Source organism: Symphodus melops (assembly GCF_947650265.1).
Source record: "Symphodus melops genome assembly, chromosome: 3".
NCBI classification, from domain to species: Eukaryota; Metazoa; Chordata; class Actinopteri; order Labriformes; family Labridae; genus Symphodus; species Symphodus melops.
In genome coordinates this window covers 17,721,754-17,735,722 of record NC_136693.1, presented here as the reverse complement: position 1 = coordinate 17,735,722, position 13,969 = coordinate 17,721,754, and the positions used below count along the sequence as shown (strand labels likewise).

The 13,969-nt window shown below is 42.9% G+C and overlaps 1 protein-coding gene across 1 annotated transcript in view; it reads right to left on the bottom strand.

The window, feature by feature from the left end:
* Positions 1-13,533, bottom strand: part of atosa (atos homolog A) — a 28,517-nt gene extending 14,984 nt beyond the window's left edge. Inside the window, exon 1 of the mRNA XM_079340066.1 lies at positions 12,168-13,533. Within this exon, the coding sequence (XP_079196192.1) occupies positions 12,168-12,198 (31 nt within the window). The 5' untranslated portion in view covers positions 12,199-13,533. The remainder of the gene's footprint in view (positions 1-12,167) is intronic.
* Positions 13,534-13,969: the final 436 nt, after the last annotated feature.

The window sequence follows — 13,969 nt, the reverse complement described above, 5'->3', positions numbered from 1 at the left end:
AACCTGAGGGCTGAGACACATCCACCACAGTCTGCTATGAACTGGCAGGCTGCTGTTGTATTAAAGCTATGCATGGCCTGATAGCAGATTTTGGGCTAAGGATTTTTTTTTTTAGGACAATGATAAACAAACACATGGTGTCAGAAAATGAAGCTTACATGAGATATATCAACGTCTCAAACTCTATTTTGCTATTTTTTTTTCATACATTTTAGGTTTTGTAAGTAACTGTGAAGTTGGTGTTGAGCTTTCCTAAGCAAGACAATAAACCCTGTCCCACTGTGGCTAAACCCACTTTCTCAAAATGATTAATTATAATGAAACTAAGAGTTCAAAGGTCGGACCAATTTTCTCGATGGAAATACAGTGTCAGAGACATCAAAGCATTTTGTACACGTTTCCTCTGCGTGTGACACCTGAATACTCCGGATAAAGCAGCCTGCCAGGAGGCTGTGTGTTCAACATGTTTCAATGCAGCATCAGTGCAGCAGGTCCAGTCTGCTGAGCTCACTGAGGTGTGTCCTCTTAGCACACAATGAGCTCTAACTCGCTGTGAATGGAAGCACACAGTTAAGGTTCAACCTTACCATCTGCTGAATTCTCACTACAGCGATGGATGTACAAGTCTGTCTTTAAGTCAGCACTCCGTGTCAGCATGAGTGAAATAGAAATGCAACAATTGGGATGTAGCAGTCCGGCATGGAACTATGCAGAGATTAGTCTATGTACATGCATGTACAGTATGGTATAACATCTTTCATGTTATATGGGTGCAAAAACCTTCATCTGCATTTACAAATCAAACATGGTATCTTTTGTTTTCTCAACTCGCTGCAACACTAGATAAGACTGCATCAAATATGTTGAACTGTGAGCAGCGCAGGGAGAAAGGAAAACAAATCTAAATTTATCACCAGCTCTGTTCTGCTCTTGCTGGAAAATATGTTGATGTGTTTGTTGGATGGAAATAGTCAAGAGGCATCTGCATGTATTTATACAGTTTTTTGACATCGAGAGAACTACAAGATAAAAAAAAAACCGATGCATGAAGATTTAAAAAAAATATATATATTTAAAAAAAGACCAAACATGCACCCATAACGTCAAAACATCCACTACTCTAATGTATACAGAGGAAAAATTAGAGATTACACAGACAGTTCTCACATGCTTAATCTTCTTACTCCAGCGTCTGATGAGATAAATATAGGCACGATTTGGTTGTTCTCAATTTCGGTTTTTCTCTACGGCTGATTTCAAAGCATTAGTTCTCCATTCAACTTTTTGATGACATTCGAATGTGGGCACTGCTGTCAGACACCATCAAAAAAAGTGGCTTACGCAGTGAATGCCTGCAGTCAAACATGGCGATAAAATTAATTGCAAGTCAAGACCGTAAGAAAAGTTCCAACAGCGATAGGAAACTTGCTTAAATGCTGACACGTGCAGAGTGCTGTGCTGCTTTGATTTTTACGAACGACATCTGACAGAAGAAAGCTACTTCTTCAGGGGACAAGTACCCCATCTTCACACAGCCCACGAAGGCCATAACAAAAGGGACTCCCCTAAAGTCTAACGCTGGACTGGGATTTTGAAGGCTGCCAGGACGTCCCCTATGTGGATATCCCCAGAGGACGAGAACGCACAGATACTTTCCAAGTGTTGAAATGCACTGGTAGCAAAGCAGGTGGCAGATTTGAAATGTCAGCAGCTCGTGATACTGCTTTTTTGCCACCGCGGGAATTGTTTGCAACTCCGTCTTTTTCTGTTCCGCAGCCAGTTCTGCAGTCTGACCGACTATATTTGGAGACCAGCTGGTCTGCAGGACCAACTAAACTGAACCTCCTCTCTCTATAAGGGATGGAAACATCTTTATACATCTCCTTTAAAATCACTTCCTTACAAACACCTCTCGTCTATGAGCACCTCGCAACAACAGGGTGACTCCAAACATTTTGTTTGTCCTGAAATATGCAAAACAACAAATGACACATCGATTTCTAACTTCCAAAAATCGATCTATGCTCAGTGCTAAGGCTAGCTCTTTAATTCAGTAGGACGGCAAATGCAGCATCAAGAAGTTCATTCCAGTCTCAGATGACTGGAGTAGATCCTGAGGTATGTACTGATTCAGAAACACACCAGAGTTGTTTGAAATCGAAAATAGATTCTGAGTCGAACCCTGACCCACGAGGATGGAAACTGAATAGTTAGACCCTCGCGTTGCTGCGCTCTGTGCAATGAAGACACGGCATTTGAATGATTGGTGCTGGGGCGATTCTACGTCGTACACTGAGACGGAGTCTGTCGTGGCTGCGGAGTTGTTTATGTGCTCGCGCTCACTTTAGATGTGTGGTGCTGCAGAAGTTATTCAAAGCGTATCCGAGTGTTTCTGCCTCTCTCAGCCAGTTGCTGCTAATTTCAGTTGGAATAATAGAGTCAGCTGTGTCTCCAGAGTGTTTTGTTTTGTTTTTTTATAACAAGAATCACACGTCACTGCCAGCTCACCTTTCCTGTTTTTGTCTGCCTTGTATTAACACACAGGCAGAGTTGGCCAGACTGTAAAGCACGGTTAAGATCACTTGTTATACATGTTGAAATTAAACACATCACAACTAATCCTGGCAGACTGGTTGATGGTTTTAACTCTATTTCTTTTACCTCTATACTTTGGAATCTGTTTGTCATCTACTTCTTAATAACAGAACGTTTTGTTACGGTTACATAACTTATCTGGTTTACTCAAACTTAACTGAAAAAAAATGTCCACTAAGCTGTGGACTTTGGCTCTCTCGCTAATGTATGTGTCCCTCTCTCCTACTCTACAAAACACAAAAGGGCAGATTCACAGCACACACAGCAACAGGCCCTGATTGGCTGGAAGGCGTTAGCACAGTTCCAGCTGAGGAGAACCCTTCTTCTGTTTTGTAAACTCAGCTGCCTTTCACTCCCGCTGTTGACAACGTTTCACACACGCTCTGACACAGACTGACACACCACCTTGCCTTCTCGCTCGCACCCGTCATCGTCAGGAATGATAAACGCCACTGTTGTTTAAATGCTGAGCTGCTTGCATGCTAGAGAGTATGTGGGAAAACTTTTTTTTTTTTTCAGCGCGAGGCACGAGCTCCTGACAGACGAGACTCGTCTCACCTGATGTGGATGTCCTGATGTCCCTTGGTTCACTCACTACTTTTTTTTTTTTTTAATTAGACCATCGGCATGCCTTAGTCAGTGCTCTCTGTATAAATACCTCTGGTTTAGAGTGCAAGACTTTTGTTTGGATGGCCAATTTCTCTGCTCATATCCAAGAACTACCGCACATTTGAATAGCCATAAGCCACATATTCCTAATCTGCATTTAACAGCAATACAATACATATAAAACTTGTCAGGTACCACTTGACTGGCGGGTGAAGTTTCACAAGACAAGTTTAAATGCATTGGCTGCTCGTATTGTGCGGAAAGAAGGGATCATTTGTTCGCGAGCAGAATGTTTAGCATCAGTAGCTTTGACACAAACACTACTGCAGAAACGTTTCGCACACAAATTCAGGTTATAATCACATCCCACTGTATTAGATCAGCACTGCGTGATGAAAGGACTGCTAACAATGGTAGCCTATCACGGTTAGATAACCATTGTTGAAAGAGTTCCAACAGGATTTCATTGCCACCACACACTGAGCCGTCTGATTTGGAGTGAGAAGCACTTTAAAGCACAACAGGGTAGCAAAACTAAATCAGCAGTTATAGCCTTTAAATCAGAACAAAAACATGTGTACTCCCTGTCAGCCACTGACCATTAAACTATTCAGGAGGCTCTCTTCATCTTTGAGAACCATAGCAACAGTCTAAGAGTAGTGTACTTACAAGCCTTCATATTCAGGTGAGTGGGCAGATCGCCTGGCTGCTTCCAGGTGTGGATTCATTAAGATAACAAGCTGATAAATGCTATAAACCGTCTAAGATGAGGCCCATTATGACGGCCAAACCACATTAACAATAGGGTAGTCGTACTTTTGGCTAGAGGGGCTGAAGCGTATACCACGTGCTAGCAAAATGAATTTGATCGAAACAGTTCATCACAGCTCCTTTTCCTGATCTCATATTTTCTCTTAAATGCCCAAAAAAAAAGGGGGAAAAAAAAGGAAACGAGTAGAAGCAGTGACCTGAGGTTTGCTGTGACCTCTTCGACCTTACTATCACAGACTTTAACTGGGATCCTCTAAGCCCCTGTTATTCAGGCAAGAGTGGACATTTGCAAACACTTTTTCTACCTAATACCTGTTACATAAGGAGGAGTGAGTACAGGACAAGGTGAGGGACATGGGAATAACTAACCCCCTTCAAAATAATGCAGTTTTGCCTAAGCTGGGCTTAACTATAGCACTTTCAGATGGAACATATTCTATTATGAATAGGCTTCAAATAAATGAAGCACAAAGCATTAATACACGAGGTGTATCAACAGGAAAGTAAAAAACAGAATAAAATCTTTACTCAGCTCAACTACAAATGTTTTTTTTTCTCAACTAACTTGTAACTTTGTGCATGTATGGGGTCTCCTAGAGGCAAAATCTTTACTCCAGAAGTTTAAATGTCAGTGAGCTGGCTGACGGTGGCTACAGGACACTAGGGCAGTAGGACAGACGGGCCTCTCTCTGTAACCAGAACCACCCAGCTCGTCTTGAATGTACAGGCCTCTGACCTCTTCTCTAATGCCGATGCCAATTTCTAGTAAGAGGAGTACGAATTGAGCAACCCGAGCAGTGGAGCTCCAAGGCCCACACGGAAAGTGCGTCTGTTTTGAGGACAGTCAGTTTTGAGGACTGGAATGAAACAAAGTCAAGGTCTGGAAATGGGAAATGTACTCACCTTATAAATAAAGCTGTACAAAGGCTATTGTTTACCTTCTCCCCTTGTATGCTGCCTCTTGTCTTTAATAATATACTGGACTTGTTTGAGATGTCCTTTAAAACTTTCAAGTATGTGTGACACTCTCCCCCCCCCCCCACATTTAAAAAACCAGCATGTATTCAAAACAGTGGAAACCAGCTGAGTAAAGCAGAAATAAAGAACAGGAGACAAAGTGACCCGTGCTTTGTTTGTGAGGGTGAAACATGGCTGCGGGGTGATAGGGGAATACGCAGGTTTGTGGACCAGGATGCAACGGCACGAGACAACGGAGGAAAGAAGACAGTGGAGACGAGTCTCCAATTAACTTCACCTCACGCTGTTGTTAATAAACAATGTGCTTAACACCTCCACAAAGACACCCTGAGGTACTCTCGGTTAACAGAGAGCCAGCATGTAGAAGGAGTCTGTGACTTGAAGGAAGGTCGGTCAATCATAACTTTACAAGTATAATAGGGTTAATAGAAAATGTCTCCCGACACAGACTTACAAGTGAAAGAAAACTGAAATGCCTTTTTTCCTCAACCAATCTTATTTCTTGCCTTGTTCTCACTCCATACCGTCTTTAGACAGTTACATACTTCATCTTCCATAAGAGTGTGTTAGTCACGTAACCCTGTTCTTCTGTCTGGCATGTGAACTTTATTAAAGTGCTGGCTATGCTAACAGCACGCTGTGTGGTGTCTGGTGACAGACCCTGAATGCTGAAGAGGATTCCACCTCTTCTGACCGACTCTGTCAGAGTTAAAGAGAGTACAACTTTTCAAAGTGGACTGCCTTGATTGTTGAACATGTAAAAAAGTGTTTCCACACATCAAAACTGGACAATGTCCACTTCCACACACGCTACATACACACAGCGGGGGATTTATAAATGACATCTTGTATTATGATAAAATAAGGAGAGCAGAAGGTGAAGGACTCACTCTTGTGGACGGCCATTTTCAAGAGCTAGAACAAGGACAAACGTCAGGAGGATCAATACAAAGCTAAACAACAGAGGGTTCATTCTGTGCAACATCAACAGCGTCATCAACCAGCCTCTCTGTTCCTGCCCAGGCTGCAGACAATTACCTCCTGTGTTGGTCCATGTAATGACCAATTGGACGACACTTGTGTTCCCACACGCAGGTCTTATGTGGGTATTCTCGGGCAAAATTCAGTTGGTCGTCTGTGTGTGTTTATGATAGTCAGTCAACCTAGACCTATTTCTGTCAATATGCTTTTTGTTGGGATATAATCAGCAGATAGTGGCGGAGGTGTGAAGTGTTGACGTGTTAACAGTAGATGAAGCCTATGTGAGGTGATTCAGAGGAAAGAGGAGAAGGAGCAAAGTTGGAGGAGGAATATAAGAGAAGAAGAAGGAGAAGACGACGCCCGGTGGACATTTATTCTCGACAAGCTTAGGAAGAGACTAAATAGCCTTTGCAAAGTCTTTATCAACACACACCTTACAGAATTCTTGCATATGCTGAGATACACATGAAGCTATTTTTATGTTTCCTCAACCACACTGAAAACTTAAAATAGAAAAAAAAAGTGCAACTTTAAAGCCATGGCATGCGTAGTTATGGATTTACTTTTGTGTTGGGTTTTGAGGGAAAGCATGATGTTCCCACAGAATTTATAGGACATTTACTTATTCCACATCAGGACATTAAACAAGAGTGAAAAGTGTGATGCATTATAGATTACTCGAATTACCTAATGAACGAGTACTGCAGTACCTGCACATTATTATTATTGATAATCGTTGAAAAAAAAAAATGAAAAAAAAAAAGCTTGCATCGGACGCAGACACCCGGACTGGAATTGCAGACTTTATACCTGTTAAATGACATAAACATCTAAGATTTAAACGTAAATAAATAGCCAACAACAGAGGGCTGATGTCATGTCACGACAGCAGCGTATCTGGACTTCGTACTGTGTTGCTTCACATTTTCAAATAACCTCGTAGCTGTTGTTCTCCGTGATGGTAGCATGTACTCCGACTAAACAAACTCTCTCAGCTCTCTGAAGCTCCTTCGATAAAACTTAGTGGGAGAATATCTCCAGTTACCATTGTGGTAATTAGCAGGCTAAGCGCATATGGTTAAGCATCAAACTACATTGTTTTTGTCATGACTTTGCTTGACAGACTTTTTGCAGGTGAAGCAGACAGTTTTGTATTTGTTGTGCTTTTGCTTTCTGTGTTATATGTTCCTAGAGAGTTGCCGTAGCTGCCTATTGTTTTCTGCTCGTGTTTGTGTACTAAAGCTGAAAGCCGTGGCCGGAGAAGTCACACATTTGACTACTGTTAATTATTTTCTTCCCGAGTATATTCAGTGATTCAGCATGAGCCAAAAGCAGCGCTCACACAGGTGCGCAAGTAACCAAATGTTACTCGAATAATGGGGTCAGTGGCGAGTACGAGAGCGTTCGTTCCCATTCCTATTCCAGAGGTCACCAGGAATGAACAAGGTAACATTCTAGCAATTCTATTCAGATTGTGTCAGGAACCACAACGCATGGAGTAAAACACACAGGTATAGAACTAGAGACAATGTGGATAAGCCACAGTAAGACAGAAATAAAGACACAATTATATCATCCTCAACAACAACAGCAACCCTACCAGGAGAAAACCACCAGGTCCAGATGGCTCTTCCTGTTCCTGCAGAGACGGCTGCTGGTTGGCTATGAGGAGCCACAGGGGCGGGAGGATGTGACGAACTCATAAACTCTGACATCAACGGCTCAGTGGCGCCTTGGCAGCAGAAACTTGACACATGCCGCTACTTTCAGCCAGTCCAGCACTAAATCTAGATTATTTATTTCCATGTGTCCATATAGCGGTTGTGAACACTGAGCCAACTCAGAAGTGTTGTACTGCCTATGCACACTTGTGTCTGTATCACTAAGACTGAGGTGACATTGGGCCTTAAGCCTACACAAGCACTGTATGTATCCATATAAAGTAACAGTGCAACTGTGTGTCCTCATAAAGGTTGGCTGTGCTAAATAAAAAGATCCAGCATTACACAAGAGCACTGGGTGGACTGGGGAGACTGGGTGTCCAATCCCATGCAGTGGCTCGACACAGCTAGGCTACTTACAGTGAAACCTGTCACAACAGCATTGATTTAGGCTGATTACTCTCAGGGCCGGGGCAGTAACTCACAGCTGAATGCCTCCCCAGTATTGGTATTCATTGCGAAAGGCAGCTCTGAATCTCACTGCACAATGGGGAGTCCAATATCCATGTTGAGTACAGCTGGATCAGCAAATGGCAGTGGTGTTGTATTGAAAAGGCAATATGGCTGAACACTTAGACTAGTTGATTCAATGAATTTCAGCTGCAAGGTAATGTGTGTCTGTGGAGACAGGGATAGATTTAGGTCCCGTGAGAAGAAAAAAAAAGCAGTTAAAGCTTTTTACTGTATTTACATTCATTTAAACGTTTTTTAAGGCGCTTGGTGGCCTAGTGTTAGGTGGCACACCCGACGTACAGACCAGAGGCTGCAGTCATTGTAACAGACAGTCAGGGTTCGACTCCGACCTACAGCTTCTTTTCCCTGCGCTCTTCTCCCAATTTCCTTCTTTACTCACTGTCCATTGCACGACAAAAAAGTTAATATACATACACATTTAAGAACGTTATAGGTGTATGTATATATATATATATATATATAATATATATAATGTTTTTAATGTCTCTATTATTCTTTTTTCTCAGGTCATTCAGGTATGTAATTACTTTTAGTATCAAAAGGACGTCACTAACTTTCTCCTCACATTTTAAATTGCTAAACACTTTGAGAGGAGAGACTAATTTAAAAAACATAAGTCCATCGAAAAAGAAGGAGTACAAAGGTGGACTAACTGGTTAAGAGGAGTAACAAAGAGCACCTGTTGAGGCTGCCTCCAATCACTTCCATGAAGAAGAAGGAGTAAAAACAACACAGGAGCAGACAGGTGGTGTACGGGACAACAGGGTACGTCAGTCTGTTATCTGGGTCTCTCGTCAGTGAGAGTGTATATTCTCTGATCCGTGGCATGTGACTGGGACATCTCAGGGCAGCTGTAATCTGGCTGAGCTCTCAGTGGAAGGGAGGTAGTGGAGAGTACACCGGGTGGGTGGGGGGTGGGTGGTGGACTCTATTCATCTCCTCTATAAAAGGACTGATGGCTCCCAAACGGGAAGTCCAACCACCAAACAAACGCACTAAACACCCATCGAGCGAGCAGGAGCAGAGGGCTGACTGAGTCGGACTCCCGTATGACTCGCTCTGAGCTCATTTCTGCGTCGGTTGTTTAATGTGCAACTGGAAGGATGAGAGAGCTGTGGCTAAGAGCATAATGGAGGAGGCCCTCAGCCATCATTCTCAGCCCATGTGCTCATACATTTCACCATATGAGTTCATAACATCTAATAAAAAAAAAAGCCTGTTGTATTTAGGATTTGAAAAATCAAATTACTAATAGAGAAAAGGCATCCTGTTTTATGAGTCAAACAATTCCAACGTGGTTTTTGATCAAACTTACTCCTTCTACATGACGTCGATACAATCACTCGAAAACAAATGAAAATATTTAAGGATACCAATAAAAGACAGTCAAACAACACTTCAGATGAGACAGTTAGACAGCCCATCTTTTCCATCTGACTGGTTTAAGCTTTTCCATAGTGGCTCTTTATGGGACCTGCAAGCTGTCAGTTGAGCCACATGGTTCAATGGTACAGCTTATAAGGGCCAATAGCAATCTGTTGTGTTCTCTCTGACACACTCACCCTGTCCTCGCACTCCTGTACACACTCACACGTCATCCTGACACACAGCTCAACTAAGAGAAAAACAAGGGAGTCAGATGACTCTTGTTGGGCCCCTGAGCACAACATTATTCTCTCTCTCTATATTTTTTTTGTTAACAAAAGCATGGTTCACAAAGTGCCACAAAGACATGCTGTGTGAAAGGTATGCTCATCTGATGTCTCAATTCTTTGGTTTTACTAGGAACTGAGGTCTTTGAAAATCAGGTTTAACAAGAGAACATATCTTTAAGTGTATGTGGTGACTTTCAGAGTTTTGTATTGTACTTCTGATTTGTTTTGATTCCAACACATTTATAAAAACTGTCCAGCTGACTGTGAGGCAGCAACTCCATTGTAGAAGTCCCATCAACCTGATAATCTTCACATATGACAAATCTTTCAGTTGTATTGCTTTGTTCCTATTAAACAGTTCAGTTACCTAAGAAGTGTGAAATGCTAATGTAAAATGTTTTATAATGGCAGCAAATGGGTTAACACGTGTTGTTTTCCTGGAAAGATGGTTCCATACAATTTGAAATCTGGAACATTGATACTAGTTATCACTAAATAATGGCATTTGAAGATAGCACCCTGAGGGTGACATTACAATAAAATGGTGATGTTATGTGTTCATCATCTAAATAAGAGGATTGATGACTTCCCCATAGATGCACATTAAATAAAATGGATTTTAGCACTGGTAGTCAAAAGTGCAGTTATTTAAGGGGGAGCAAGAGTGTGTAACAGGCCACAACTTGGTTATATCACCTCGTCATTATCACCCATCAAAGTCATTGACTTGATATTTCCCACCTCTATGATCAAGAGGTCAGGGCTCATGAAACTTGTTGCACGAGTGTGAGGATCAGAAGCACATGTCTGGACTTGTTCAGCTCCCCTTAAAACCTGGAACTCTCCAACGAGCACCAGATCAGTGAAAGTGATTTCCCCGTGCTCAGGTTGGTCTTGCTGTGGTTCAGACGTGTTACTCATTAAACAGCTTCTCTCAGTGTCTTTACAGAAAGCAGGGAGGCAACAGAAAGATGGAATGGACCACAAGCAATGTGGTATCTCCAACACGGAGACTGCACAATATGTTCCAAATAACAATAGCTCACAGTGTCTGCCACTCAAACAAGGAGCTACTGCTGTGAAGCTCACATAATAAGAAACATGACAACCTGACATGGTGAAAATGCACAAGGAGTAAAGAACTCATTTGGTGCAATGTGCCACAGGCAGACATTTTTTCAACCTTTTTGGCTAACACAAGGCAGATGCGTTATTGTAAATGACCTGTATATCCCCCAACATGAGAGTCATAACCCCGACCAATACTACAACACACAACTAATAATACTGCTGTTAACACTTGACCCAGCATGCTGTTCTGCATTATTAGGCTATAATTACATAACAGACTGCCAGTCAGTGTGCCCTTTACTTTGAACAGTCACATCACACAGATGTCCTGGTCATTGCTTCCATAAAAAGGCCCGAAGGGTCCTAGAGCCAAGGATAGGGTTAAAAAAGACTAGGCCCATATATGGCACATGTTTATTGTTTGTTGGAGAGTCGAATAACCAGCATTTTGTTCTTTAAAAAAAAAAAGATCTCAGTGAGGCCAGACAGCAGTTTCATAACCTATGCAAACACTCAGACTATCTGTGATTGACTGCAAGCTAATCTTACTGGGAACAGTGGCCCTTCACTGCTTCCAAGTATGGTGCGTTTTTGTTGTTGACAACAGATCAAGCGCCTCAAGTTTTGCTGGATCAGCAACAACCACATGCAGTCTCTCATGAAGAGAAACATGCATGTTATTCTAGGAAGAAGCTTACACAACACCTAATGTTAATTGTGTCAGGACACAGATTAAGCTACCACACCGCCAGAAACAAATTAATGCAATGGTAAAATTTGCATAATCACACTGGAACAAACAAGGCTGTCCCCACTGCCCCTGTTTTGCCTCTTTGAGCAGATCCAGCAACATATAAACAGGTTGCAGAGCATATGGGAGGAGGACCCTTACTCCCTCAACAGGGGTGTGGGTGTCAGGTACATTTCGCAGTGCAAAGAGACGGTCAAAACAAGAGCTGTTAGAAACGGGAACAGCAACTGGCAGTGAGTGGATCTCGATGGGCATTATGTTGATGCAGAAAAAAAATGGGTTAGAAAAACAGCTGATAGTGCACCACCATCCAAAACTGGAGCAGTAAAGTAGTTCTGTATGTACACAACCTGATTGAGTGAGGTCAAGTGAATTCATATAACCAGTGACCAGGCTGGCCAGCTGTTACATAACTCTCTGGCCTGATTCTTGACTCAGGGGAACAAATACAGTCGACGACTAAAACGGGACCTGCACAGCTTGCCTTCACACACTGACCATCAGGTTTCACCCCCCACGTACTGAGTGTGTGTGTGTGCGTGTGTGTGTTGCTCCACATACCTCGCTCTGTCTTCATGTTGTCCAGTGTCATCAGGATGCCTTCAGGTGCTCTGGTTTAGAGAGACTTCTCTTTGTTTTCTATCACACACAGCAGCAGCAACAACAACAGCGTTGTTCGGACCCCACCGAACCTCTAGGTGACGGAGACCTGCTGTATTAGCTCGGCAAAAGATATCAGCTGTGAAAGCCTGCGTGTTGGTACCAGGTGTCCCCCCCCTATCCAACAACAAAGCCTCGCTTTGTTAGCATGCTACTGTACGCTTCCATCGAGTCGCACTGTATTGTCCAACTGACTAACACAAAGACAAGCTACAGTTAGCGTTAGGTTAATGCAGTTGTCAATCCGCTCGCTATCGACTCACCAATGGACTTCTACTACTGGTTTAACTAGCAAGGAAGATACCCTCACAGGAAGTCTCAAATTCCTCCACCTGAACCATAGTTACGTCGCGATGCATCTCTCTGTCTCCTCTCCTGTAACGTCGGCTCCGCCAGTGCAGGGCTTTGCTAACCCCAGTAGTGTTAGCTAGCTAGAGAGCCCCCCACGACTAAACTAACTTTATCGTGACTGTTTGCTTTCGAGTCTACAGACACTGCAGACGCCCCAGCTCCCCCTCCGCCTCCAGCTAGTCGCAACTCAACCACACAACACTGGCTCGATGTGTTTTCATATGTTAAGTCGAACACATACTCAATCTGTTAACTAAGATCAGCCTGACGTTGTCCAGTGTCTAGCCATCCACACTGTTTGAGCTGTCTCTATATACTGAAGGTAAGAAACGCCACCTGTACTGACTTCTTCTGCGAGCTTCATTAAAACTTTTCAAACCAACAACAAACGGTTCGACTCCGCTCCAGCGCGTCCGTTACGACGGCAGCGTCTCCCACCGCGCGCGCGCGTCTACGGAGCAGCACAAGCTGTTTCACCGCTGACACGCCACAATCAGAAGACCGTGTCGCCGTCGATACCCATAGTATTCAGCCGAAATGCAGATAAAAGGAACAGTGAGTGTTCCTTATCGTGATGCTTACAGTCTGCCTGCCCTCCTCACTTCCCTCCCCAGTGCTTGTCAAAACAGATCAGTGCAGCTCCAGTCACGTGTCCCAACAACAGCACGAGTCGTCACTTCCCTCGGAACAGCCAGCCAGCCCAGCCTTGCATGAACTCGCAGCCATAGCAACCACCAACTTAAAAAGTGGTACCAAAACTTGTTGGGAGGAGGACGCTTTGGTTTTGAGGCAAGTCGATTTAAAAATAACCCCCCCTCAAGTTCAATATGTTTTTGTAGTCCTCCTGCCACATTATCAATGGTCAGACGTTTGAGAAACGGGACAAACAGAACACAGTCTGCTCTCAGCTGATTGGTCAGTTAAATTCTATGCGCGTTCACGTGCGCACGAGGGTTCGCTTCACGTCGTGAACATTTTGTTCTTGCTTTGCATGGCTTGCATTAAGCCAAAGATCGTTTGTTTGATGTAATGCTGTTATATGTTGTATCACAAAGCCCTGATTGCCTCCAGCAAAATACCTAATAAGCCATCTAGAAGTTCATTTTAAATTGATCGCTTAATGAATATCGTATTGGATATTATCTTTTGGTTATTGTGACTGTAAGTTAATGTTAGAGTTAGGTTGGTTAATGAATGTTTCAATAGGGTATTTGTGTATTTGACAAATAAACTGTCTTACTTATTAATTTATCTGTTGTTTTGATTAACGCAAGTGCTCTTCACATTTTCCTTGACATGATAACAGAGGGGTGTTGAGCAGAAAAGGCTGATGTTTATTGATTAGAAGAAAG